General features: G+C 41.4%; 1 protein-coding gene across 1 annotated transcript; it reads left to right on the forward strand.

Annotated features, from left to right (window-relative positions):
* The first annotated feature begins 6,730 nt into the window (after positions 1–6,730).
* Positions 6,731–17,434, forward strand: LOC117272123 (sodium- and chloride-dependent GABA transporter 2-like). The gene is made up of 14 exons (XM_078172828.1): positions 6,731–7,189; positions 7,304–7,438; positions 7,549–7,689; positions 7,902–7,986; positions 8,063–8,219; positions 8,314–8,448; positions 9,599–9,702; positions 9,800–9,924; positions 11,167–11,279; positions 11,967–12,104; positions 12,261–12,363; positions 16,590–16,690; positions 16,848–17,018; positions 17,286–17,434. The coding sequence occupies exons 1-14, from the start codon at positions 6,931–6,933 to the stop codon at positions 17,403–17,405; spliced, it is 1,887 nt and encodes a 628-aa protein (XP_078028954.1). The 5' UTR covers positions 6,731–6,930; the 3' UTR covers positions 17,406–17,434.
* The last annotated feature ends 10,185 nt before the right edge of the window (positions 17,435–27,619 follow it).

The raw sequence follows: 27,619 nt of genomic DNA on the forward strand, positions 1-27,619 counted from the left end.
TTCCACAGAACAGTTTCAGAGTCCATCACAGATTAGTGTCCATTCATTGCTGCCGCATTTCATGGTCAAAAAACTGTTTGCTTGTCCTGTCACACACCTGCTGCTCATCACCTGTGCCTTACCTTTATTACATGTGTTACCTGTTCTAGTGCGCCACCCCGTGTACAAACAACACAACTGCATCTATTAACATGAAGTCACTATTAGTTAAACATTAATCAAAACAAATACAAAGAACTTTATTGAGGCTCCAACAAATGAAATTGAATTGAATTGAATTGAATTATTAACTCATTAAGTGCTACCTTTCCACATGTAAACCCACATTTGGTCAAGTTCACATTGTATTTATGTACATCTAATCAGAGCATTGGACAGTGGCTTCTACTTGCCACAACTTACCTAACAGTTGGGGTCATTGTATTCAACTTACTAAGTATAAAACATGGGATTTCTGTCTTTTAAAGGTCACCATATGGAGACAGTATAGCTGCATACTCTTATGCAGGAGTGCAAGAGTTTACTTTAGTGAAACAAATGAAGGAGGAAGCTTGTGGGCCTGGGAAAATAAAGAAAAACATAATTAATGTCAAATAGAAACTACATGAAGAGGGGACATGCCATGTCTATTTGGAAAGTTGTAGTCAGTCAGTAAGTGAAAACTTGTGGGTGACAGGGAGGTAAAGGTCAGTGGACAGATAAAGGTCAACATTCTGATTTCTGTTGGGGATGGGGGATGTGATTTTCCCTAACCCGTCACTAGAGATCAATGTATCAGCCTGAATCTAACATAATTTTAAGTCCACCCTGGTGTGCAGCTATGCCAATATACCCGTTTGGCAGGGCATTTAACAGTGAAGCGAAGCAAAGTAAAACAAAATACAGTGCTGGGTGATATTGAGGACACATGTCAATTTAGAACAGCCTTGATAGCAGCATATATCTCGTCTATAGCGCTTACCATTGAGTGAATTGGTGTAGTGGAGGGTATATGCAGGTATACAGGGTATACCCACCTCTTTTTCCTGCCATTTTCAGTATACCCACCTATTAGCCAAAAATCCACTGAAATATACACTCAACAGCCACTTTATTCGGTACACCTGTTCAACTGTTCGTTAACACAAATAGCCAATCAGCCAATCACGTGGCAGCAACTCAATACATTTAGGCATGTAGACATGGTCAAGACGACCTGCTGAAGTTCACAGACTTTGAACATGGCATGGTTGTTGGTGCCAGACGGGCTGGTCTGATCTACTGGGATTTTCACGCACAGCCATCTCTAGGGTTTACAGAGGATGGTCCGATAAAGAGATAATATCCAGTGAGCGTCAGTTCTCTGGGTGAAAATGCCTTGTTGATGCCAGAGGTCAATGGCCAGACTGGTTCAGTGACTCAAATAACCACTTACAGCTTATTTTCTGCACTAATCCAAAATCCATTTGGAAAATTCCATTGGCTTTTTGAGGGAAAGGGTGATGAGGGAACCAGGGCGATGCTAACTTCCACATAGGCCTACAGAAAAATCCCTGGAGCACTCTATTGTTGTTAATACTACTATTTGTTTTCAGCGCACCCCTTAACGACAGCTTGACAACGGCAATAGTCCCACCGATGGTGCTGACAGGTTAATGGATGGACTACTGTTTCACATCATGATGCCAGCCAAATCAAACAACTCAAACTTGGTGGAGTGGGCAGATTCAAAGGTGTGGAGCCAGACAACAAGCAAGAAAAATACAAATACACATCCACACAGAGCATATTGTGCATGCACACATACGGTACGTACCTACAGACATGAACGAATGAAATCACAAAACAAATTATTATGTACTATAAAGGGACTGGACAAAATAACAGAAACACTTAGCAGTGTAGTGATTCATGGATTCAAGACATTTAATATGCCACCAGTGCATTTCCATACAATAATGAAACCATGGTGATTCTCTTTAAATTGTTTTGATATCATAATAAAAATTAGACCTTTAATTTAGTTGTTCTCCCTTAGTTGCTCTTGTCACGTGTCCCTGTTACAGTGTGTTGCGCGTGTGTCCTCTTTGTGGATCAACGAGTTCACAAGTATAAGATAAAAAGATACAGTAAGAAATATTTTGTGTCAGACAGCTATTGATCAGTAAAGACAGATGTCCTTTCACAAGGACATTTCTAAACAGTAAAAGCCTCTATTGTTAATGCCTCTGTACAGACATACATCTTATACCTCCTTTAAATTACTGGGTATCTCCTCAAAGTGTTAGAAGTGCACATATATTAAAAAAACATCTCCAAAGTTGAGCAATAATATAGCAAGTGGATTATTTTTTCAACAACAAACATGAAACACACACATAAAAAGGTATAAAACATAACGGTGAAATAGCATTGTTTGTTTGTACAACCCAGATTCTAAAACAGTTGAGACCCTGTATAAAATATACATAAAAACAGAGTGCAATAATTTGCTAATCCTTTTTGACATACAGTGGAGGAAAGAAGTATTCAGCATGTCATTTTTTCCATTAAACATTCTTCCACTGTTGCCATTCATAAATGTAATTTACACCAGATATTGGTATTAACTGGTAAAATGACACTGTCATAAAAAAATGGTAACATTTTAATTTATTAAAATTATGCACAATTAAGTGGAATGACACTTGAAAAAAGTTTTGAACACACTAACTAAAATTTATTAATACTAACAGAAGCCTTTGCTGCTGGGGCCCCATGACAACAACCTCTATTTTGTCTGAGTCCAGCTAAAGACAATTTTTTGACATTCAGTAATGCCACTGAATTGTCAACAACACAGTCATGACAATATTTCACAGTAAAAAAGCCTTGTGTTTACAAATGAAGGGATTCTGTCTGCAGATATGTTGTCAGAGGGCTTTTATTTTGAAAGGAAACAGGAAAGATTGACTTAAAAAGGAATATTTCTATTTTTACATGTCTGTGACAGATACAGACATTGAAACTGTGCTAAAAGGTGAGACCCCTGTTCTGTAGATGTGCTGCGGCTGAGCAGCGGTTGGGCCATGCCTGAGCAGCACTGCTCATGCAGGCAGTGTGGCTGTTCTTATCTGTTTACACGGATGCTAAAATAAAAAAACAAGAGCACACCCGCTGCTCATGCAGGCAGTGTTGCCTGGGTATTCGGCTTGGGAGATGCACTCACAATTTAACGTTAACACACAGTCTCTTTCAAAATAAATGAACTACGTCGGTACAAAAAAAATTGACGTTTATTTTCCTTCAGCAACTAACGCATGTGGTTGGGTTTAGGGAAAAAGAACAGGGTTTGGCTTCAGAAACTTATGGGACCCGAACACCTCTCTCTCAGGTGAGAGTCGGCGTTTGCTGGCCTCTTTCACGCCTCTTTCAAACCATCTGTCTTCTCTGGCCAAGATGTGAACATTGCTGTCCTCGAAGGAACGTCCCTTTTCCTTCAGATGTAAATGGACAGCTGAGTCTTGACCTGAGGAATTGGCTCTCCTGTGCTGTGCCATGCACTTGTGGAGTGGTTGTTTAGTTTCCTCAGTGTACAAATCTGTGCATTCCTGGCTGCATTGGACTGCATACACTACATTACTCTGCTTCTGCCTGGATGTTTTGTCCCTAGGGTGAACAAGCTTTTGCCTCAATGTGTTGCTGGGTTTGAAGTGTACAGAGATGTGGTGTTTGCTGCAAGCAAGCAAAGCAAGCAATAGGTGATGTGTTGGCTGGCGAACAGATCCTCCTCCATTTTTCCTGAAGCAGGTCAAAAACTGCCTCACCACCTCGGGGTGAAGACCCCCCCTGTCCCAGCAGTGTTCCCTTTTACAGGCGTTGTGGAGATCCTCAGAATCACAGGTCATCCTGCACTGAGGGGGTAATGGTAATGGTTCTTGGCATCCAAGAGAAGGCTGGTAAACCATCTCTGCATGTGCCATATGTGCAGTAGCCCCAGCAGTACTACCAGTTGTGCAGCTGCCACAAATCCCAGCTCCTGCATGATGGTCAACGCTGTCACAGGCACACCCAGGTGCATCCCGGCACACCCCGGTGCACCATGGCACACCCAGTTGCACTGGGTCACATCCCAATTCAGTTTGCCAACTGTCTGCTGAGGGCGGTCCGTCTGTGCTCCGACATAGACGGCAGCCTGTTTGTGTTGATCCCCAGATACTCCACCTGTTGGTGTGGCAGGGGGCTGCTCATCTTCCGGTCAGTTGTGAAACTCAACTTGGTCAGGTGTCAGATCACCTGGGTTGTGTGAAATACAGCCTGTTACTTGGACTTGGATTTGGCCAGGTTGTTGGGATAAAAGAAGATTCTAATGCCACAGTCACACAGCGACTGAAGCACATCTGCTGAAGGTGCAGGGTGCCAGGGAACAGCCCAACGGCAGTCCATTGTACTTGTAATCTGTCCCCTGGAAGGCAAAACCCAAACATTTCCTGTGTTTTAGAGCCACCTCGACATGAAAGTGTCGTCCTCTAAGTTGATGTGGTGAACCAATTGCCCAGCTGAACCAGTTCCAGTAAACACTTGATGGTTTGCATGTAGCAATGCATTGGTTTGGAATGAGACCCATGAAAATGGGTCTAAACACTCATGCTCTTGGGAACCAGGGATCATATTTCAATGGAGTTTTACCTTGTATGACCTCATGTGACGGATAAATTAGATAGATATATTCTTATCTTATCAGTCCCTGGCTGCATAGTGTCTATCTGTCTTTCATTTGACCTTGACCTATTTTGGTATGTGGTGGTGTGGTGTGGCGAAACCCAAACATTTCCTGTGTTTCAGAGCCATCTTGACATGAAAGTGCCGTCCTCTAAGTTGATATTGGTGAACAAATTGCCCAGTTGAACCAGTTCCAGTGATGTAGGCTGGTAAGTCGGCTGGTATGTTGATCTGTCTCACAGATATATTGCTAAACATATAAAGGCTTACATACAGATGTCACAGAGACTTCAGTGAAAACTGGGAGCCCTCTGAGCTGAAGACATTCAGTTGCCGTGTTGCCCGAGCAGATTCGCGATCATTCATTAAGATCTGTGAGTATTCAGACATTCAATGGAAATTAATTTCAAAAAACGTCTGGACACGTTTGTTGTCTTATTCTTTTTCTTCAAACTGTACAAAGAAAATACTCAGTTGCATTTAGAAGCAGTTAATAAGAGCATGTAGCCATTAAATTTTAAATTTAAGGTATTCATTTTGGTCCAAACCGTTTTGTTTATTAACTAATTCACAAAATGCCTCTTTTTGTAGAAGTTTTGTAGAAGGAAATGTAACAAGAAATTGCTTTTAGTTTTATTTTCTCCTTGGTTCTATCTTTTGTGTATTCCTGCCTTTCTGTTTGACAGTCAGCTTGTGAAAACTGTATGGAGGGTTGCTGTGGGGACGCCCAGCCTGGTAGGAGGTAACACCTTGACCATCTAGGGGGGCTCATGGGAGCTCTGCTGTACCAGCGTCCCACAGTTTCTCCCTTTAAACAAAAATTAAATTTGGGGCATTTTTTATGCTTTAATGATAGTGACTGAGAGAAAGAGACATGCTGCATGAAATACTTTACATGTATTTCTTTATTTTCTTCGGTTTGATCTCGAGTGAAGTTTTCTTCAACTAAAAGATTTCTCTCACAGTTACTCATGCTTACGTTCAGCAGCCTACTGCAGTATCTTCTGAATTGCTCAGATAATTTTTCCAGTTCCTACTGAATTTTTTTTTGGACTGTTAAATATCTAATGATTCAGGAAAGGTGAACACAGGGATGTCGCGGAAGCTGCTGAGCTTTTCAGCCATCAGTGTCTTTTACAGTACATGTAGTGCAGTAGGAAGGAGAATGCCCCCGAGCCTTACAGTCTTTCAGATACATCACAAAATATATGTAACTCTTAGCTAATGCACTGCAGAGCATAAAGTACCTCAGCAATTTTGAGGTACTTGTGCTTAAGTCCATCCATCCATCCATCTTCATCCGCATATCTGGGGCCAGGTCACGGGGGCAGCAGGCCAAGCAAAGCACTCCAGACGTCCCTCTCCCCAGCAACAGTTTCCAGCTCCTCCTGGGGGAACCCAAGGCATTCCCAGACCAGATCCCTCCAGCATGTTCTGGGTCTGCCTCGGGGCCTCCTACCAGTGGGACGTGCCCGAAACAACTCTAACGGGAGGTTCCCATGAGGCATCCAGCTTAAATGCCCGAACCACCTCAACTGACCCCTTTCGATGCAAAGGAGCGGCAGCTCTACTCCGAGCTCCCTCCAGATGCCTGAGCTCCTTACCTTTTCTCTAAGGCTGAGCCCAGCCCGCCAACGGAGGAAACTCATTTCGGCTGCTTATATCTGCAACCTCAAACTTTCGGTCACTACCCAGAGCTCATAACCATAGGTGAGGGTTGGGACGTAGATGGACCAGTAAATTGAAAGCTTTGCCTTCCTGGAAGTGCTCCTCTACAGACATTTTGTGAAGACCCTGAGATACTTGAACTCCCTCACTTGAGGCAGTTGTTTAATCTATAGCCTATTAAAATGCTTTCAATATACTAATGTATGTTATTCTTATATATGTAAATATAAAAGATAGACATGTATTGTTATGTTCTTAGTGTCTAGTTGACCAGTCTGATTGCCTGGTCGGATCCACTTGTTGTAAAATATAGATTAAACTATGTAATAGTGTATAAGTACTGAAAATTAACTCCACCTCAACCACTTAAAAGTCGTAGTTAATGCACATTAAAACATTACAATCAGTAAATGAATAATTTAATAAATAATAATATAATTTACTTACTTTTGTCAAGTTCTTTTATTTGGTTTACTCTTTTATAAGTCTCCTGACCAGATAGCAGATGACCAATGTGCATGGACGCATCTTCAGCCACACCCATCACCACTTTATATCATGTAAAACAGTCCAGAGGGAGTTATGAAAATAGAGGTGTTAAAAGGGAATAATTTCTCATCACTTACATTCCAACACAGCAGACGTGTCCTGATGGAGCCAGCAGGTCACCCAGAGAAGAGTCTGATGAAAGATGACGACAATCAAAATCATGTTCCAGCAAAGTGTGACAAGAGAGGGCAGTGGGCCAACAAGAGGGAGTTCATTTTGACAGTAATGGGACAAATCGTTGGTCTGGGCAATGTTTGGAGATTTCCTTATCTTTGCTTCAAAAATGGAGGAGGTAACAACATGATTAAAGGTCTCATTGACTGGAAGGGTGATACTGAATCATAAACATTTTGTGTTTGTCTTTTCCTCAGTATAATTCATTACTTTGCTAAATGTTTCTCCTCAGGAGCTTTCTTGGTTCCTTATGTTTTGTTCCTGCTCACCTGTGGGATCCCCCTCTTCTTTCTGGAGGTCTCTCTGGGACAGTTAACTGGTCAGGGTGGAATCACCTGTTGGAGGAAAATATGTCCTTTATTTGAAGGTACTGATAGCTTAGAAACATTTTCAATACAGTGTGCTCAGTATTTGAAATACTTTTTACATTACTGGTGTGTACTCAATGTTGAAATTTGATCATATTTTTGTCAATAGGTTTAGGCTATGGCAATCAAGTGGTGATGTTTTACAGTGGAAGTTATTATATCATCATTCTTGCTTGGGCCCTCCTCTACCTCTTCTCCTCCTTCCACACTGTACTCCCCTGGGCCAGCTGCAACAACACCTGGAACACAGGTACACATCTGCATTATATTTGTGCCATGGCCTTGTATAGGTATAGAACTATAGTCAAGGGTAACACATGAGTGTAGTTTGACTCTAGAAGAGGCACTGAGAATATATTAAAAACTGCTGCAGTATTTTTTTCTTACGAAGTTGACTTATCATTAACATGGTATCAAATTTTAGTCATTCTGACTTTTCACCTTTTACTCTTCCACCTCTAGAGAACTGCATTGATTGCCGTCAGAATGATTCAGTTCATGACCAGATCAATGAAAATGCAACATCTTCAGTTGAAGAATTCTGGCGGTAAGTAATTCATACCACAAATATTGTTTTATGGTGATTAAAATGTATCTTGACATACCTTTTTTTTTGCACACAGGAGGCGAGTTCTGGGTTTGTCTGGAGGGATTGAAGAGATGGGTAGTATCCGCTGGGACCTGGCTGGATACCTTCTGCTGAGCTGGATCATCTGTTACTTCTGTATCTGGAAAGGAGTCAAGACATCAGGAAAGTTAAGGTGTATACACTTTTTATCAGTGCAGTGTTAACAGAACTTTGAAGCCATTAAAACCTAAACCATGATGTCAAAACTGACCACCACTGAATACAGTATGTATTTGTCTCTCTCAGGTTGTCTACTTCACGGCCATTTTTCCCTATGTGATGTTAATTGTGTTGCTGATCCGTGGTCTGACACTGCCAGGAGCTGTAGATGGAATTTGGTTTTACCTTTTTCCTGATCTGACCCGTCTGACTGATCCTCAGGTGAGGTGTGAGGCGTCTGCACACCAAGTCCGTCCTTTCATCCGAAATTGTCTTATGTGTAAAATATAAATACCACCTCACCTCGATTTGTCATGACTGCAAAACTTTCATCTGTCATTAATGAACAAATCGGAACGGGTACAATTATTCTGAGGCAGTTAATAAAATGCTGCACTGCAGGACACATACATCTGCAACAAGAGAGAGGAACACAGCAGAGGTGTATAGCAGCCAACATGTGGCAATATACAAAAGCAATGACCTTCTTGAAATCTTTCACAACAAAGAGATGATAACGTTAGCCTATCCAGAAATGCACAACAGCAATGATGAAGCTTATCAACCTTATTCCTGAGGGAACTACTGTAGAAATTATTATGGGTGCAACTTCCTGTGAGATAGCACAAGTAGCAGTAAGATAGTTAGTCCCATAGACTGTCTGTGGTTAGTCCCAGTGGCTACTGTTGGTGGCTAACCGGCAATGTTGGTTATTTTCTAAAGTAATTTGCCTTCAGTTTAGAAAATACTGATTTACTTCTTAACAAATATTTAACTAAAGTTAAAGCTAAACTAAGTTTTTGTCTTCAGCAACTGTGTTGAACATGTTACTAGAACTAAAAGGGATTGTTCTTGTTGCCAAAGGTACCGTTGATATGAGAAATAAAACCACAAGAGTTTCACTAGACATAGCGAAAAAGTATGAAATCAGAATTTGCCCAAGAGAATGACACCTAGACTGACAGGTCCGTCACTCAACGTCAGTACATGATATCCCTGTCTTTCCCCATCTGACTTCAAATGTCTCTTTACAAAAAGCACATACAAAATATACACACTTGATGAGCAAAGGTCTTTCCATGTGACTGATGAGTATAAGTGGGCATTAACATCAGGGACCCGATCCTGGATCAGAGTACACTTGACTGAAAAATAGGTGAGCAGGTGGCTGTAGGAGTCAGGTGAATGGGACCAGTGGGAAAGTCTGAGGGCTTCTGGTGGATGGATGGAGAATGGAAAACCTTAAAGGCCCGGAGAAGTGGGAATGTAGCTGAAGGGAGGGACAGATGGACAAAAATGCAACAAGTATAAACGTTCAGTAAATTGATATTAAAAGGCACATACCAATCATAAATCATTTCACTGTTTTAAGGTGTGGATGGATGCTGGGAGCCAGATATTATACTCTTGCTGTGTGTGCTTTGGCTCTTTGTCAGCTTTGGGAAGCTACAACAAATACCACAACAACTGCTACAAGTAAGGAAAATAAATAACATTCTATATACTTATTTCTTATGCCTGTAAGTATTTATGTGATGCAGGATATAATACATAATCTTTTTTTTATTTTCAGAGACACTTTTGTCCTGTGCACACTAAACAGTCTAACCAGCTTTGTTGCGGGCTTTGCGGTCTTCTCTGTCCTTGGCTTCATGTCCTATGAGTTGGGTGTTGACATCTCAGTGGTGGCTGAATCAGGTATGGGATGGTTTGTACAAAGACACCATGTTGTATTTGTTTAAACATATAATAGAAAATTAAGAAATTACCTGCATTCACTTTCTACCAAATTCTTAACCCTCTACTGAACCGTACAAACTGTACAACATTTGGATTTTGGTCCCCAGATGTCATGTGAGTCCTCACAGTGCTGTGGGTAGCCACGTGCTGGGTCCTCAAATTGTGATGAACAAGGTTGCACTCCCATCTTTGTACATGAAAAGCACTTATGAGGACTGTCAATAGACTATATTCATTCTCTATTTCTTAACCCTAATCTGAACAATAGCATGTAATATACATCATATTTTCGATTCACGTGGACCAGCAGTGTTGAAAGGTTTTAAATGTAGGGAGTCCCTGGGACCCACAGGGTAAGTGAGCGAGGAGCTCCACGTGTTTGGTTTCCCCCCGTTCCATGACGCCAGCGCTTGGAGCTCCCTGCTGATCCGCCGTCAAAGCCAAGCAACATTCATCTGCACACACTGCACACAATGTAAAGACACAGAGCTGGTTGAAAATAGGCAGTTTCCCTTCAACTACCCATATCGCTATTTGCCAACCTCCTGTGGCTGTCATCTTTTACAGAGATGGACCTAGCCTGTGGCAACTCAAATTTAGCCAGAGCAAACCGTCCCCCAACTCCCTGCCGGATCAGGAAACTTTCTGGCTTTCTGGGACTGTATTCACAAAGCTTCCTCATAACAAGAGTTGCTCGAAGTGACAAAATTCTAAGAAAATTCTTAGAATTGTGACGTTGTCTTAGAATTTCTCCTTAAAGTTAAGACTTGGTCCTTGTAAAGACAAAGGTTTTTCTCAGTTTCTCAGACCTTAAAAGAGCTCCTTAGGTAAAAAACTATTAAGACGCGGTGGAGGACTATTAAGAGGCTTAAGAGTTTCTTAATCAGAGGAGAAAATGGTGAAAACACAAAGAGGTCAGAGAAATATTGGAAATATTATATATTATAATATTGGAAACACTGGATGGCAGTGAGTTAATGAAATTCTACAGATTAGATCATGCTGGGATAATATGTGTGGTTGATCTCTTTAGAGATACACGATCTCTTTAGAGGTCAATTACTGACCAACTCTGGACACTAACTCAGCAGTTTTGCTCTAATGCTTGCATGAAAATCAACCTATTACTATAAATATACGATGAATCAGAAGAGTACCAATGCCAAACCTATATTTCCATCTACTCTGGATCACCTGCAGGTCCTGGACTGGCATTTATTGCCTACCCTCAGGCCATAGCCATGATACCTTTACCCCAACTCTGGTCTGTCTTCTTCTTCATGATGATAATCTTCCTTGGACTGGACACTGAGGTAAAGTGTAATAATTCTGTTGTAAATTAAAAAAGCAGCGACTGTACTTCTTGAGAAAGCTCAGGAAATTTGGCATGCCAACCAACATCCTCAGTAACTTTTACAGATGTAGAGTCGAGAGTGTACTCACCAGTTCAATCACAGTTTGGTATGGAAACTGAACTGCTCAGGACAGGAAGACCCTCCAGCGTGTGATAAAATGGCACAGCTTAATAAACTTCTTGAATCTTGAATCTAGAATCTTAATAGAACTTGTGAATGAACAAAAGCTAAAACCATTTATCAGCAACTGCAGCGGCATGGTGGTGTAGTGGTTAGCATTGTCTCCCCACAGTACCCATGTCAGCGTGGGTTTTCTCTGGGTACTCCTGCTTCCTCCCACAATCCACAGACATGCAGGTTAATTGGTGACTCTAAAATTGTGTGTAGGTGTGAATGTGTGCTTGAATGGTTGTCTGTCTCTATGTGTCAGCCCTGTGATAGTCTGGCGACCTGTCCAGGGTGTACACTGCCTCTCGCCCAATATTAGCTGGGATAGGCTCCAGCCCCCCCGCGACCCCTGACAGGATAAGCGGTTATGGAAAATGAATGAATGAATGAACTAAAAGCTTTATAGTGGCTAATTGACTTAATTGTAAGTATCAGTGTATATAAAATGTAAAAGTAACTCTCACCTTTTACCCACAGTTTGTGTGTTTGGAAGGCTTGGTGACAGCCATATCAGACATGTATCCATCCTTCTTTTACACTGGTCATCGACGTAAACTGCTTCTGCTGGTCATCTGTGGTGTATCTTTGATCATTGGCCTGTTGATGGTGACTGAAGTAAGACTTCATTTGTTTAATCTGTGACATAAAAACTGTTCAGAAATACCTCATGTCTGTTGATAAGTCTCTTTCTCTGTGTCAAATATATTTTGCCTTTGAACCAAACCATCTATTTTCTCTTCCCGTCTCTTTCTTCTCTGTTATGTGCTGTAGGGAGGACTTTATGTTTTTCTGCTGTTTGACCACTATGCTTGCAGCGGAATACCAATCGTGTTTTTCGCCATTTTGGAATCCATCTGTGTGGGATGGATATTTGGTAAGCAACAAAAAGTCATGTAGTCGAGGACAAGCAGAAGTGAAGGTGGTTTCAAAAATGTGAATTTAAAAGCACAGTGTACAAAATATGCCACAAGTAACACTGTATATTTTTGTCCTGATGTACAAAATTGAAATTTGACTTAGATTTTGACCAATTTTGTGAACCCAAAAGTCAATAGGCCTGTTTCCACTGAAGAAGTTCCTGGTACTATTTGGGGGGCAGGAACTACTACAGGAACGTCCTCTCGCTCGGCCCTCTCAACCGCCGTGTCTCCACTGAGAGAGCAGAGTAGGAGGAAAGTTCTTGTAAAGTTATGGGCTCTGGATGTGGCGTAATCGTTGCGCGACCATTTTGACCGGGGCGACGTAGGAACGTAGTTAGCTGTTAGCCGTTAGCGGTGTCTGTATTAACTCAATTACTCAATAAACGGTCCGTGATTTTTTTTTTTTTTTCAGCGGATGTCTTAGTTACAACATGATTGAGCTAACTGGAGTATTTTCATGTCGTATCCGACAACGGGAGGCTTTTAACAGATGACGTCCTGATGTTAGCTTTGCTGCTGCTGTTAGCTGTCCCTGTCAGCTGCAGCCACTACTGCTGCTTTCTAGAAATCGTGATTTCCCAAAACTGAATAAATACCACACATAGCAACACAAAATTGCTTTGCTAGCTCAATCATGTTGTAACTAAGATATCCGCTGGAAAAATATTTTTTTCAAGGACCGTATATTGAGTTAGTGAGTTAATACAGACACCGCTAACGGCTAACAGCTAACGGTTAGCCCAGCTAATCTACGATAACCATAGTAATTACAAAATGTCACTTCCCGCCTTGAGTATATCCAATCAGCACCAAGTAATCCTCAAGTCCCAGCCAGGAGTCTCTCGGGGCCGTTCTGAGTACCTACTCTGAGGCAGGGACTTGTTTAGCCCCTGTAAAAATTCCGGAACTCTGTCCTTCAGGGGTGGTTCCTGCGGTGGAGACACGCACCAACGGCCCCGGCCCGGCCCCGCCCGTAAAATTACCCTGAAGTTCCTGTGGTGGAAACAGGCCTAAAGTCACCTTAAACTTTGCCATAATAAATGCCACTCTTTTGCACTTAAGGAGGCTTTGTTGTGAAATAAAGAGACTCAAAACACATAGGATTGGACATTTAAGGGTTTACCTGTGAAAAGGCCAAAGAATGGGTGCATAATGACAATTCATAGTGTCTGACAAACAAGTAATAGCAGTTGACACACCTACAAGCTTTCTAATACACATTAAAAGGTGTTTCCTGTCACTTAAGCTACTGTTTTCCTGTTCCACTTCTGGGAGCAATTGACCTATGGCTAAGCCACGCCCCCCTCCACTCACCCTGACAAACTATCAACATTGAGTGACCAGCGCTATGGCAGGTGTCACAGTACACGACATTTTGCAGGAGGCAATTGATGATTTTTCAATTCAATTCAATTTTATTTATAAAGCCCAATATCACAAATCACAATTTGCCTCACAGGGCTTTACAGCATACGACATCCCTCTGTCCTTATGACCCTCGCAGCGGATAAGGAAAAACTCCCCAAAAAAAACCCCTTTAACGGGGAAAAAAAACGGTAGAAACCTCAGGAAGAGCAACTGAGGAGGGATCCCTCTTCCAGGACGGACAGACGTGCAATAGATGTCATACAGAACAGATCAGCATAATAAATTAACAGTAATCCATATGACACAATAAGACAGAGAGAGAGAGAGAGAGAGAGAGAGAGAGAGATGCAGGTAATGACAGTAGCTTACAACAACATTAATGAAAGTAATAATATTATAGTTATAGTTCTGGCTACTGTGGTACAATATGTTGAAAGTATGTATTAATATCTGACAGTATACTTGTGTGACAATAGTCATATGTGTATAATAACAGTAGAAGTATGACTAATGACTAATGATGGCAGCAGCAGCAGGAGGCATCTGGCAGGACCACGGCAGCAGCACAACCACACACGTCACACTGTCCAGGCACCGCTGCGGTATGAGTTATTCTGAGAGACAGTGGAGCACAAAGGCTCCGGAGAAGAAGCCGAGTTAGTGACATCCAGAATGGCCGAGTTAGCAAGATGCAGTAATAGGATGAGAGTGAGAGAGAGAGAGAGAGAGAGAGAGAGAGAGAGAGAGAGAGAGAGGGAGCCCGGTGTATTATAGGGGGTCCTCCGGCAGACTAGGCCTAAGTCAGCCTAACTAGGGGCTGGTACAGGGCAAGCCTGAGCCAGCCCTAATTTTTGGGGACTTAACGATCAGATGTCATTGGGAAGTAACCAAAAGGGCCTAAATTACGCACTGGAGGGATATATTAATCATTTTATTGTTGAGAAGGTCGATGAAAAGCTTAAATTACAAGCCAAAATTTACAGGTCACAGTGTAAGTTACACTTGTGAACCGCATCTCGTTGCCGTCGCCATCAAAGACAACAAGTTAAAGTGCCACTGAAGTTAAGGTTTTTGGCTCAGAATATGAGAAAAGGATAACAGCCTTTTTACCATCTTTACTAAGAGTGTCTCTCCGTTAGTTTGGCGCTACAGTATTTACACTGAATCATTCAGCATAACGTTTGCCAACCTTTGTTATCTCTGCCATTACAGATAAGTTAATGAAGCTAAGCTCCAGAAGTTAACATTAGCTTAACTAGAGCTAACAATGATGTACGATCACCAAAGTACAAAACTAGAACAAAATAGGCTAATAAACTCCCAGCAAACAAGGTGACATGATGAACAACGCAGCTAGGAGCTAACGCTAGCTAAAGTTAGCCTAACGTTAGCTAGAGATGTTAAAGATAACTTTATATTTATTTCCAGCAAAGTGACAATATGTTGCCTCAAACACAATGTTGACTTACCTTAGAACAGATGTAGACATCATTGTTAATCTTATTCACGTTGAGTTGATGTTGTGGTCTAACGTTACCACACAACTTTATCCAAAGGAGACACTTTTCTCCTTTGACATGTGGTTTAAAGTGTGAAAAATACACCTCGTCGCTCAGCCTCTCAGGATACCTTGTGTCGGAGTTGCATGTACCCCATTCACACTGTTTGACCATTTTTAAACTTCGTACTCGTTGTCCTCCGCTTATCCGGGTCCGGGTCGCGGGGGCAGCAGCCTCAGCAAAGAAGCCCAGACAGTCCTCTCCCCCGCCACTTCCGTCAGCTCTTCCGCGGGAACCCCGAGGCGTTCCCAGGCCAGCCGGGTGATGTAGTCCCTCCAGCGTGTTCTGGGGTGGCCCCGAGGTCTCCTCCCAGTTGGACATACCCGAAACACCTCCCAAGGGAGGCGTCCGGAAGGCATCCTTACCAGATGCCCGAACCACCTCAACTGGCTCCTCTCGATGTGGAGGAGCAGCGGCTCTACTCCGAGTCCCTCCCGGATGTCTGAGCTCCTCACCCTATCCCTAAGGCTGAGCCCAGCCACCCTGCGGAGGAAACTCATTTCGGCCGCTTGTACTCGCGATCTCATTCCTTCGGTCACTACCCAGAGCTCGTGACCATAGGTGAGGGTTGGAATGTAGATCGACCGGTAAATTGAGAGCTTCGCTTTCTGGCTAAGCTCCCTCTTCAAATCTCGTCAATCTCCGAAAAAGCTCATAAAACAAACGAACAAAACTGACTTCCTGTAATGCATTTCAATGAACATCCAGGCAGAGAATGTCCGAGTGTATGGGAATGGCTATACGCACTGTGATTGGCTCATTGCGTTTGAGGGCAGGACTTATCCATGGGTCAGTTGCTTTTCTTCACCTTCCCAAATTCTGTCATGTCAGGTCAACTCTACCAAAACATGTGAGTGGACTACTATTTAACGCAAGTGGGAGTTGGCCAGTAGAGTTGCAAATGCATTTCCCAACAGAATACTCAGAAATCTGCACTGCGTAGAACACGTGCTTATCTGTATAAATCAGTTGTGCCTTAAAATGGAAAATGACCAAAACTAAGGTCGGACTTTCTGAAAAAGTTGTGGTGTCATTTTGAGTGTTGTTTTCATTTAAATATTAGAAATTATGTTAACAAGAATATGTTATTATTGATATTTGCTATTTTTGCACTTTGTACATTTTTCTCATCTGCACTGCTTCAAAAGGTCATGTATCTTTAAATATCCTCACATTGTAATGTAGATGAATGCCCAGTGTTTGAACATGAGCTTAAGAAGTTGATATAGCTAATACCACTGTCTGTCTACAAGGTGCTGATTGTTATTACAACAAAATAAAAGAAATGATTGGCTACTACCCCTCATCGTATATGAAATATTGTTGGAGGTTCTTCACACCATCTGCCTGTTTTGTAAGTACATTTTTGGTGTATTGTTGTGTCTGTTAGCTGTAAAGCTCGGAAGACAAAGTCAAGTCCTAAAATTAGGACAAGAAGAAAAAATATGTTACATATATGTTGATGAAAATGTCAATTTGATGTTCTCTGCTTGTCTCTTCTCTTTTACTAGGGAATTTTGTCCCTCTTTCTGATCAAGTTCAGTCTGCTGAAATACAACACCACCTATCAGTACCCCTGGTGGGGCTATGCCATTGGGATACTTCTTGCTTTCTCTTCAGCTCTGCTTGCTCCTCTGTGGTTTCTCTACAGTATGGCAGTAACCCCAGGAACACTGAGACAGGTAAGCGTGTCCACTGATAACACAATGTACCCTGTTTATCACAAAGGTTTACTGTCAAAGATGAAGTTCATAAAGCATGTTGTTATTTTAGTAAAGTCAGTGTAACCATCTGCAAGAAAAGGTGAAATCATTGACCTCCTTTTGACAAAACACCATGCTCCCTACATGGAGCTACACCTGAAGATAGTCTAGCAACAAATATCTAAAGCAAAGGTCTGCTTGCAAATGATCTGTAGAATTAAGTGGCAAATTTTGGTCTTTTTACAGAGACTGAAAACTTTATGCACTCCAGCAGCTGACCTGTGTAACGCTCCACCAAAGAAGACTCTTTACCCTGAAACACCTCTGTCTGATACAGAGCTGCATGATTTAACTGAAAAACCTTAAGATGGCAGTTCTGAAGATGAGTCACCTGTAATCAGACACGTCAGTGATCAGATGTTCTACATTTAATTTCCCATAGTAATGTGGTGACTGGTGTTGGGGACTCAAATAATGTGACCTTTTGATTTCAGTTTCACTTAAATTGTCTCTTCAGTCCACACAGTTTTGTATAGATTAAGTTCAAAAAGACAATTTAAACATTGGGACAGTAACATAATGAGCATCATGCAATCCGTGGTTTCTATCTGAAGTTTTTTTTTTCTGTAGTTGTGTGGGCCATAAAAGCTACAGCATAGCTACTTGAAGATAATATTTATGACTGAACAAAATGAAAGGTACTGAAACATTTTCAAATGTCACCAAGTCAAAGTAATTCATTTAGACTCTAGCTGAACAACATATGGAAGACTCACCTTTTCTGTCTCTACATGCTGCATCAGTATTAGTTACACTGAATCTGAAAAGGCCATTACAGTACATGTAGTGAAGTAATACTGTAGTATAATATTACTCTCTGTTTCTCTCCATCCTCACAGAAACTGTTTTGCACCACAGAAGACCTGGGCCCGTATTCACAAAGATTCTCAGAGTCCTCTCAGAGAGCTCCTAACTTAGCCTAAAAATTCCTAGCAAGGAATCTTAGCTTAAGAGTGATTCAGGAAGTTTCTGAGAGCAACTCTGAGCAAAGAGGGGACAGAAACTTTTATCTTAGTGAGGAGGTGTGGTTGACCCCGTTGCTAGGTATGACGCAGTCTTCTAAAAGCTGTGATTGGTTGTTACAAAAAAAAAAAAAAGCGCTCCTAGTAATGAATGGACAGTGAAATCAACCGATCATAGAACTTAGACTGTAGGCTGTTATGAAATGTGTAATCGTGAAAAAAAATTTTATGTCATGATGATGCCTATTGATTTGCTTATTGTTATGTTTACTCACCATGCTGGTAATTTTACTACTCAATCTATTTGATATTAATGGTGGAGACAGACTCAGCTGTCAGCAATTACTGTGATTGCTGGCCTCCTTGTAAAAAGCGGTTTGATTTGGCAGAATGACCAAAACAACGAATGAAATGGAGAAAAAAAGAACGAGAAAGCCGAACTGGACAGAAGAGCAGTGCCTGCTGTTGGCACAGCTCATCGAGGAGAACAAAGGAGTTTTAAGAGGGAAATTCGGTCCCGGGATCACAGCACAAGGGAAGAGGTAGACTTGGGAGTGCATTGTCCGACAAATCCATGCATCGTTCCCTCTCCTTTTACGCACAAGCGATGAGTGTGAGAAGCGCTGGTATGTGCTGCAATCCAAAGCGGGCGTTATTGCGTTACTACGCTGGGTGGGAAAAGTAAGCTCATCCCTGATGAGGTCAACCACAAACATTATCCCTGCACAATCAAGCCGGTAGCGTCTTATTAAATCACTGTTGTTCAATATACGGAGAATATCTCTCCTTCCTCTCTGTCTTTCCGCCATCTTCTCTGTTTAAGACACTCTTAGGCTTCTTAAAAGTCCTCCTCCCTCCTCTTAACAGTTTTTCACCTTAGGAGCTCTCTTAAGGCCTAAGATGCTTTGTGAATAATTTTTATCTTACCAAGGGAAAATTCTGAGAAAAATCTTAGAATTCAAGGAATTCTAAGATTTTTCTTAGAATGACGTCACTAAGAGCTACTTTTAGTCCTAGGATTCTTTGTGAATACGGGCCCTGGTGATCGTATCATCAAAGAACAGTCTACAGCCTGAACTACACTTCTAAACTCAGTCCAGAAACTCTTTACCTTAGTCACTGATGGTGTTACAGTGCTACCTTCGTGAGGTTCATTTAACTTCATTTTCTGTATTTTATACTGACTCGCAAATGTTGTGTATGTTTGTCAGACTAATGCAATGTCAGTAAGATTTGTTTCGCAATTAGCCTGTTTGAAAATAAGTCTTGCTAAGTGTTTAGCCAACTGGCTAGCCTAGCTGACTTGCTTGTGTTGGCAATGATGACCACTGAGAGACTTCAGCTTGTTCAAAAATCTGCAGCTCAGCTACTAACCAGAACCAAGAGGAGAGAGCACATCAGGCCAGTCTGAGCTGATCTGCACTGACTTCCTGTTACATTTAGAATTGATTTTAAGTTCCTCCTCCTAGTATACAAAGCCCTACATGGGCTGTGACCAAGCTACATTGCTAATTCCCTTGTTAACTATTTGCCTCCAAGAACGCATGCGATCATCTGCTGCTGGTTTATTGGAGGTTTCCACAAACAGCCAGAAGAAGATCAGGGATGCAGCCTTTGTCTATTACGCCCCAAAGCTATGAAACACACTACCTATAGATATCAGGGAAGCTAGCTCACTAAATATTTTTTAAAACAAAGCTAAAAATGCATCTGTTCACTTAAGCTTTTAACTAGCTCTGACTTCCCGATACAGGTCTGAAACTCTTTCTTTTTATGATTTTACTTTCCATTTTAGGTTTCATGCTGCTGCAACTCTTTTAAAATCTTACTTGATTTCATGATTTATAGTTTTACAATTCTATGATTTTATGAATCAGTTCTGTTTCATGTGCATTCTGTTTATTTTCATGTGAAGCACTCAGTGCTCACACTGCCCTCACTGTAAAGCACTTTGTGTTGTATTTCTTGTATGAAAGATGCTATATAAATAAACTTTATTATCATCATTATTATTATCAATGGTGGTTACTGCAACTTTGACATTTAACATACACCTAGAAAGTAGTTCATAAATGCCTTTAGTTATTATTTAGTAATAACACATAAGTATGAATGCTTTGTGCTTTTTACAGAAACTAATAATTATGCAGTGTTTGTACTATCATCATGCTGCTAGAAAAGCTTAAGCTAGAGCTGAAATCTATCTGACAGAATAAAACATACTGAAGGTGACATCTAAAAAGAGTGCCTTGATCTTGTGTTACCCCAGTAAAAACACAAACTAATCCAACATAACCTGAAGGGAAGTTCTCATTTATTAAAATGAGAAGGTTACTAAGTTCTAATGCACTGGTTTCAGGAGTTGTCTTTAAGAATGATTTTTTTCCCAGGAAAGTTAAATGCTACATTAAAATTAAATCATTTTTAATGGATATTATGCACCAAGTAAAACATTCAAATGTACAATTAATTTGTTCTTTTTCTTCCTGTTCGAGTCTTGTAATTTTTCTAATCATACAGTTGTGATGTATCACAAACAATACATACAGTTTGGATCAATCTTATCATTAAATGATGATGGAATACCGGTAGAAACTTTGTCCGTAAGTGTAAAATTGTACTAAAGGAGGGGATCAAGTATTGATGGATTTCTAACAATAACTTAGTGTTTATTTATCAGCAAAGGGGGGTTGCACCACTTTACTTAGATGGAGAAAAAGGGAGACTTAACCCAACTGGAACTAATGGACAGTTAATGATTAAGTAATGATTTAGTGATCATTAACTACTCAGTATGACACAGCACTACACAAAAAGGATAACGAGTGGTCAGGTCAGGTTTTTGTGGAACTTTAAAAGTTTGTCAAACATAAACCTCGCCGTAAACATTGGAGAGGATCAACACCAGTTCAGTTCAGACCACATGGATGGACAGGACCATCTCTGCATCCATCATTGCATTTTTGGAGTCGCTGGTATGGACATGGAGTGATTGAAGATTGGCTGTGGTCCCAGCCACATGGATCTTCTTGTTATCACATGCCCTTTTCTTCCCTGCCGTGGTTAAGAGGTGGTGTTGGATACTAGCTTACTTAATTTTACTCTATTGTCAATCCTCTCTATTTGGTTTGGACACCACTGTAAGGTTCCTGACAGGTCAGCAGATGACCAATGAGCATGGAGACATTTTGAGCCACACCCAGTGCCCAGATAGTTATCATTTCATTATATTGGTGCAAAGACGCTATGCTTGTTAAAGATACAATTGGTTAATATAATACTTAAGGCCACAACCGGCCGTCTTATCAAATCATAGTTTTACAAATGTACCTGTGGGTCATCAAACTTCACTGAAGCAGATAACAAATATTGCAGGTATAAAATTTCCAGTAAAGTTTTGGATTGCTCAACAGACTTGGAGAAATCATTGGTCTGGGCAATGTTTGGAGATTTCCATATCTGTGCTTCAAAAATGGAGGAGGTAACAACATGATTAAAGGTCTCATTGACTGGAAGAATGGGACTAAATCATTAACATTTTGTGTTTGTCTTTTCCTCAGTATAATTCATTACTTTGCTAAATGTTTCTCCTCAGGAGCTTTCTTGGTTCCTTATGTTTTGTTCCTGCTCACCTGTGGGATCCCCCTCTTCTTTCTGGAGGTCTCTCTGGGACAGTTAACTGGTCAGGGTGGAATCACCTGTTGGAGGAAAATATGTCCTTTATTTGAAGGTACTGATAGCAACATATTCAATACAGTATGCATAGTATCTGAAATAACCTTTTACATTACTGGTGTGTACCTGACGTTGGAGTTTGATCATATCTTTGTCAGTAGGTCTAGGCTATGGAAGTCAAATGATAATACTATTCAGTGGGATGTATTATATCTTCATTTTGGCTTGGGCCCTCCTCTACCTCTTCTCCTCCTTCCACACTGTACTCCCCTGGGCCAGCTGCAACAACACCTGGAACACAGGTACGCATCTACATTATGTCGGTGCCATGGCCTTGTATAGGTATAGAACTATAGTCAAGGGTAACACATGAGTGTAGTTTGACTCTAGAGGAGGTATTTACATGTACTGTTTTAAAAAATGTTGTACTGTTTTCACACAAATCTGACTTATTATCAACATGGTAGCAAATTCTAAACATATTTTAACCATTCTAACTTTTTACCTTTTACTCTTCCACCTCTAGAGAACTGCACTGATTGCCGTCAGAATGATTCAGTTCATGGCCAGATCAATGAAAATGCAACATCTTCAGTTGAAGAATTCTGGCAGTAAGTAATTCATATCACGAAAATTGTTTTGAAATCATAAAAATGTATCTTGACATACCTTTCCTTCTGCACACAGGAGGAGAGTTCTGGGTTTGTCTGGAGGGATTGAGGACATGGGTAGTATCCGCTGGGACCTGGCTGGATACCTTCTGCTGAGCTGGATCATCTGTTACTTCTGTCTCTGGAAAGGAGTCAAGACATCAGGAAAGGTAAGGTGTATACATTTCTCATCAATGCAGTGTTAATAGAACTTTGAAGTCATTAAGACCTAAACTGTGAGATACAGAAGAAAGAGGAAAATCTGAAATGATTGCATTAGAGACCATGGAGCACAGCCATGTAGTTGTTGGACCCTTGTCAGAGCTGGTCAATGCTACACTATGATTGGCCAGTCTGCATTCAAGGGATGGGACTTAGCAAAGGGTAATTTGTTCAGACACAAAAATCATGACTCCTTGAACATAAAAAACTTTGAACCTAAATGTGCATAGATCACAGGGTGAGTAAAACGGATGACCCCTTACAAAATGTGTTGTCACATGACTAATTTTATCTATGGTTGCCTAGAAACAAGTGGTGGCAGGCTCACATCACCCCACTCTCCCCTATACACTTATTATCAATGGGATGTTAATAGAACTTCAAACTCAGTAAAATCTTAAGCATTATTTGAAAACTGACCACCCCTGAATACACTAAGTACTGGTGCTTCTCTCTCAGGTTGTTTACTTCACGGCCACTTTTCCCTATGTGACGTTGATTGTGCTGCTGGTCCGCGGTCTGACACTGCCAGGAGCTGTGGATGGAATCCGATTTTACCTTTCTCCTGATCCAACCCGTCTGACTGATCCTCAGGTGAGCTTTATGTGTGACTGATGAGTGAATGTATGAATTAAATCAAGTTTATAAAGCATTTTTGGACCAACTGCAGCTTAGCAGACACAGGAGATTGCTGCATATCAGAGAATACAGAAAAGTTGCTCGAGCCCACCAAGGACAGGAGGTTGCTGTGGCTCAGCAGGGACAGGAGATTTTGGTGCCATTCAGCAGAGACAGAAGTTTGCTGCAGCTCAGCAGTTACATAAAATTGCTGCGATTATGGGGCCTGTACCACAGGAGTCACAGCAGGGGGTGCGCTAAAGGAGATAGATGGGACAGCAGGGTACCCTGGGTTGTGAGTGGAAGGGTTCCAAGTCTGTGCGTCACAGGGGCTGCAGGAGTGTCTCGGCCAGATGCTCTGGAGTCTGGATAAGAGGATGGAACACAGGAAGTTGTGGCTGGGCCTCGGAAGTCAGCTTTGCACAGGGCCTTGCACACCCCTGCGAAAACCTTGTCTGTGAGAATTTCAAATACATCCGTAGTTATTCCATGTTATAGTTAACTGTTTTTAGTTTTTTAGTTTAGTTTATTTATTTTTTTCAGATGTTGGACAAAGAAAATAGAATACATTCATTTGAAAATATAAATGAAGAGAGAGAAAAGGAAAAAAAAAGAAAATGCAAAAGGAAATACAAATCCTATCATGACGCCCTTTTTAGAAAACTCTACAATTTTTGAGTCCATATGTCAGAAAAAAAGGGAATAGGGAGAAGCACTAAGCTTGTCGTGCCCTACCCCTAGTTTATACCCCTGACCAGTTAATATTTAAAGTTAAATAAGCAGCATACTGACTTTAGATTTGAGCTTAGATGGCAAAGAACATTGGTAATTCATCTATATAGATGCTTTAATATGATACATAACAATATCAAATTCTACACTGTGCAAGTATAGATCACTCAACATGCAGTTTTGGAGCATTTTACTGAAACTACAGAAGGCTGCTGCAGCCGTACTGCTGCTGCTGCTCCATTCACCAGCCAACAGAGCACTGTTCCTCCGTGAAACCCTTCACATCGCAGCCACACCACTCCTGACAATCCTGGTCATACACACACCTCTCTCTCCACAGAACCACTGATAATAGCTGCTCATAGTGGTAGTGGATCAAAGCTAATTGTATAATGGCCTGTTATCCCGAAAAACAAACAAACCAAAAAAAAAAAAAACATCCATTGCTCTGAAGGGCCATTTCTCCGAAAACATGTATCACACTCTCCCAAACAGAAGCACATGGCTAATTATTATACAGAATGACTGAGATGGAGCTTGCATTGCCATGTTATTAATTTTTGCCCCAAATGCCTGTTTCGCAAACGTGACTTTTATTTATTTATTTATTTATTTATTACCTTATACCTTTAAAGAAATTGTAAATTATCTAAAGCTAAAAACAGCAGTAACTCTCTCCCAACCAAGAGGGGTCAATCCACTGGTTTCCAGCAGAGAACTATGGCTTCAGATTTGGAGGTGCCGACTTTATCCCGACCACCTCACACTCAGCTGCAAACTGCCCCAGTGCATGCTGGAGGTCATGGTGTGATGAAGCCAACACAGCCACAAAAAGCAGGCATGCAGTTCTGAGATCACCAAACTGGACCCCGTCCTCCCCCCTGCTGCGCCTCAAGATCCTGTCCATGAATATCACAGGATAGGTGACAAGGGGCAACCCTGGCAGAGGCCAACACCCATTGAGAACATGTTTGACTTTACGCCAAATATGCAGACGCAGCTCTCACTTTGATCATACAGGGACCGAGTGGCTCATAGCAGCAACGCTGGTACCCTGTCATCAAGAAGATCTTGATGATATCGGGTGTTTGGACTTTGAGGACCTCACTTGCTATGGGGGCAATGTAGAAAATGTAAAATATGGGAAAAGTAACACATCTTTTACCCAAATAAGTAAAGAGACCGAACAACAATTATCAGATTTATCTGAAGAAAAAAACAAATAGTAATACAAATAATTACAGCAGAATGGGACGTAAGGGATAATGTATCGTGAGCCGGTGACTGTTGAAAAATAACTCCCGACAGGGGAATGGAACCCCGACGCACAGCAGAGTTATTTTTCAACAGTCACCGGCTCACTATACATTATCCCACTTAGAACATGGTTTACTACTTAAACTTTCAAATGTTACAACTGGCATCAATATTATTAAACTGCTGGCAGAGGGCTGCCGTAGAATGGCAACGAGGATGTCAGCCTACCAATACTCGCTACCCGGTCCCTGGTCGCGGCGATTTGTGATGCTGGCCAGCTAGGGATGAACTAGCAGCCAGTACAGTACAGTCCTCTCTCGGCTAGCTAACATTTAGCCGTGTTACTTACTGATCCATTAGAAAGAAAGCTAGCTGGACACCGGTGTTGAAGCTTCTTTGGCACGGAGCTCCCTCCATCTCTTGAACGCCTGACTGAGGTTTACTCTCGTTTTTCCTCTTCTTTTATCACTCTCCTTTTTGTGCATCCTCGCCTCCTCAGACAGATTAGCTCCTTTTCTTTTGGGATGCCGTTTTTCACTTATCTCCAAACTTTCTCTGTCTGCCATTGTGCTCATGACTCAACTGCCCCGGCCAGTTCCTCATAAGGACCAGCTCCAGTCCCTGATTGGCTGACCGACCAGTTTGGCAATACATAACACATTTCCTGCCGTAAAGCAGATTTTTTCCGCAAAAATTCGTCCCCGGTGGCAGAAGCTTATTGCAAAGATTGCAAAGCCATTAAGTAACCTATGTAAACGCTGATACTCTGATTTTACTGTGTATACTACCCTGTGCAACCCACATTATTTTAATAATGATATATATAGGCAAAAATGCTGTCTGTTGCTTCTTTAAGAGAAAGTTTTGAGAAGGCAAAAAAAACAAAAAAACAACTGTTACTACTACTTATTGTTTCTCATTTTGAAAGAGCATACAGTAAAGTGCAGACTGGTGTGCACTTCAGTATAATTCCAAATTAAAACTTGTGTCTATGATCATCTGTGGATATAACAATCAAGCATTTAACATATCTCATCTCATATCTGGCTCAAGATGCAAAATTAGAAAAGTATCCTACAAAACAGCACCCCAAAGCAGAGTTTGTTATCACAAGGCATGACTTAAGCTCTCTTCATGTATGAAATGCACAGTAGACCAAATAAAGACAAATAAAAAATGCACAAAAGGTCTTCGTTTTTGTGAACTTACACTTTCCTCTCAGTTCGTACTGACATTTTCCTATTTGAAACAACCTCTGGATAGAGTTTGGTAAGATGCTTGCTCTTTAAAATTGTTAACAGGGTCATTAACTAAGCCAGTGGTAGGTGAAAAATGTATGAACCAGATTTGAAAACGTGTCATTAACTACACTGATAATGTTATGTTTTTACAACAAAAGTCTGTGGACAGTCATTTCTTGTCTTTTGTCATTTGATGTAACAAGAGAGGTGTTAAAACAGAAACCAAATTGATCAAAACAGGGACCATGGCAATGAAATGTTAACACCAATACCCCTGATAATAATGAAATCAAGTGTATTTCCATGAATATAGGTGTCACTAAGTGTGCCGAACAAGACTGAGACAAGCAAGAAGATCCAAGAAATCCAAGGCCCTTCAATCAGTGTTGTTGTTGTTGACATGAAAATTAAAATCCCCAGGTGAGATTATTTTATCATGACTGGTGAGAACAAAGGACATGAAATTATAAAACTAAGAAGTTGCTTTAATGTTTGGGAAGGCAATAGACAGTCACAGCGAGAGCAGGCTGTTGTTCCGTTTCGACAGAATAACAGCTACCCGGCCCCTCTTATTTTTTCTACTGGAATATGGAAAAGTGTAATTAGGAGGAGAGGACTTTAACAAAGCAACAGAAGCCGTAGAAGTAGGCCCAGCTTCATAAAGGTAAAAACCAACGACTGGCCAGCTCCCTCAGTGTAAAAGTCCATGATACAGGCAGGCAGTCCAAAAATGCATCTGAAGCACTCCCACTGTAGTCAAAAATCCTTAATTAATACATGGATCAGATGCCCAAACCACCTCAAGTGACACCTTTTGACCCGAAGGAGCAGTCGCTCTACTCCAAGCTCCCTCCGGATGTCCTCTCTAAGGCTGAGCCCAACCACCCCACGGAGGAAACTCATTTTGGCCACTTGTATCCGTGATCTCATCCTTTTGCTCACTACCTAGAGTTCATGACCATAGGTGAGGGTTGGGACATAGATGGACCAGTAAATCAAAAGTTCCGCCCTCTGGCTCAGCTCCCTCTTCTCCACGATGGACAGGCGCAGTGCCGCATCACTGCAGAAGCTGCAACAAAGCGCAGATCCATCTAATGCTCCATTCTACCCTCACTCGTGAACAAGACCCCGAGATACTTGAACTCCCTCGCCTGAGGCAGTAA

Source organism: Epinephelus lanceolatus, chromosome 12 (genome assembly GCF_041903045.1).
Source record: "Epinephelus lanceolatus isolate andai-2023 chromosome 12, ASM4190304v1, whole genome shotgun sequence".
NCBI lineage: Eukaryota > Metazoa > Chordata > Actinopteri > Perciformes > Serranidae > Epinephelus > Epinephelus lanceolatus.

Bases quoted from the DNA above. Each gene is read 5' to 3' on its own strand.
- LOC117272123 (XM_078172828.1), top strand. From the start codon at position 6,931: ATGAAAATAGAGGTGTTAAAAGGGAATAATTTCTCATCACTTACATTC. The intron at 7,439-7,548 runs GTACTGATAGCT...TTTTGTCAATAG, and splicing joins AATATGTCCTTTATTTGAAG to GTTTAGGCTATGGCAATCAA. The intron at 12,105-12,260 runs GTAAGACTTCAT...TATGTGCTGTAG, and splicing joins GCCTGTTGATGGTGACTGAA to GGAGGACTTTATGTTTTTCT.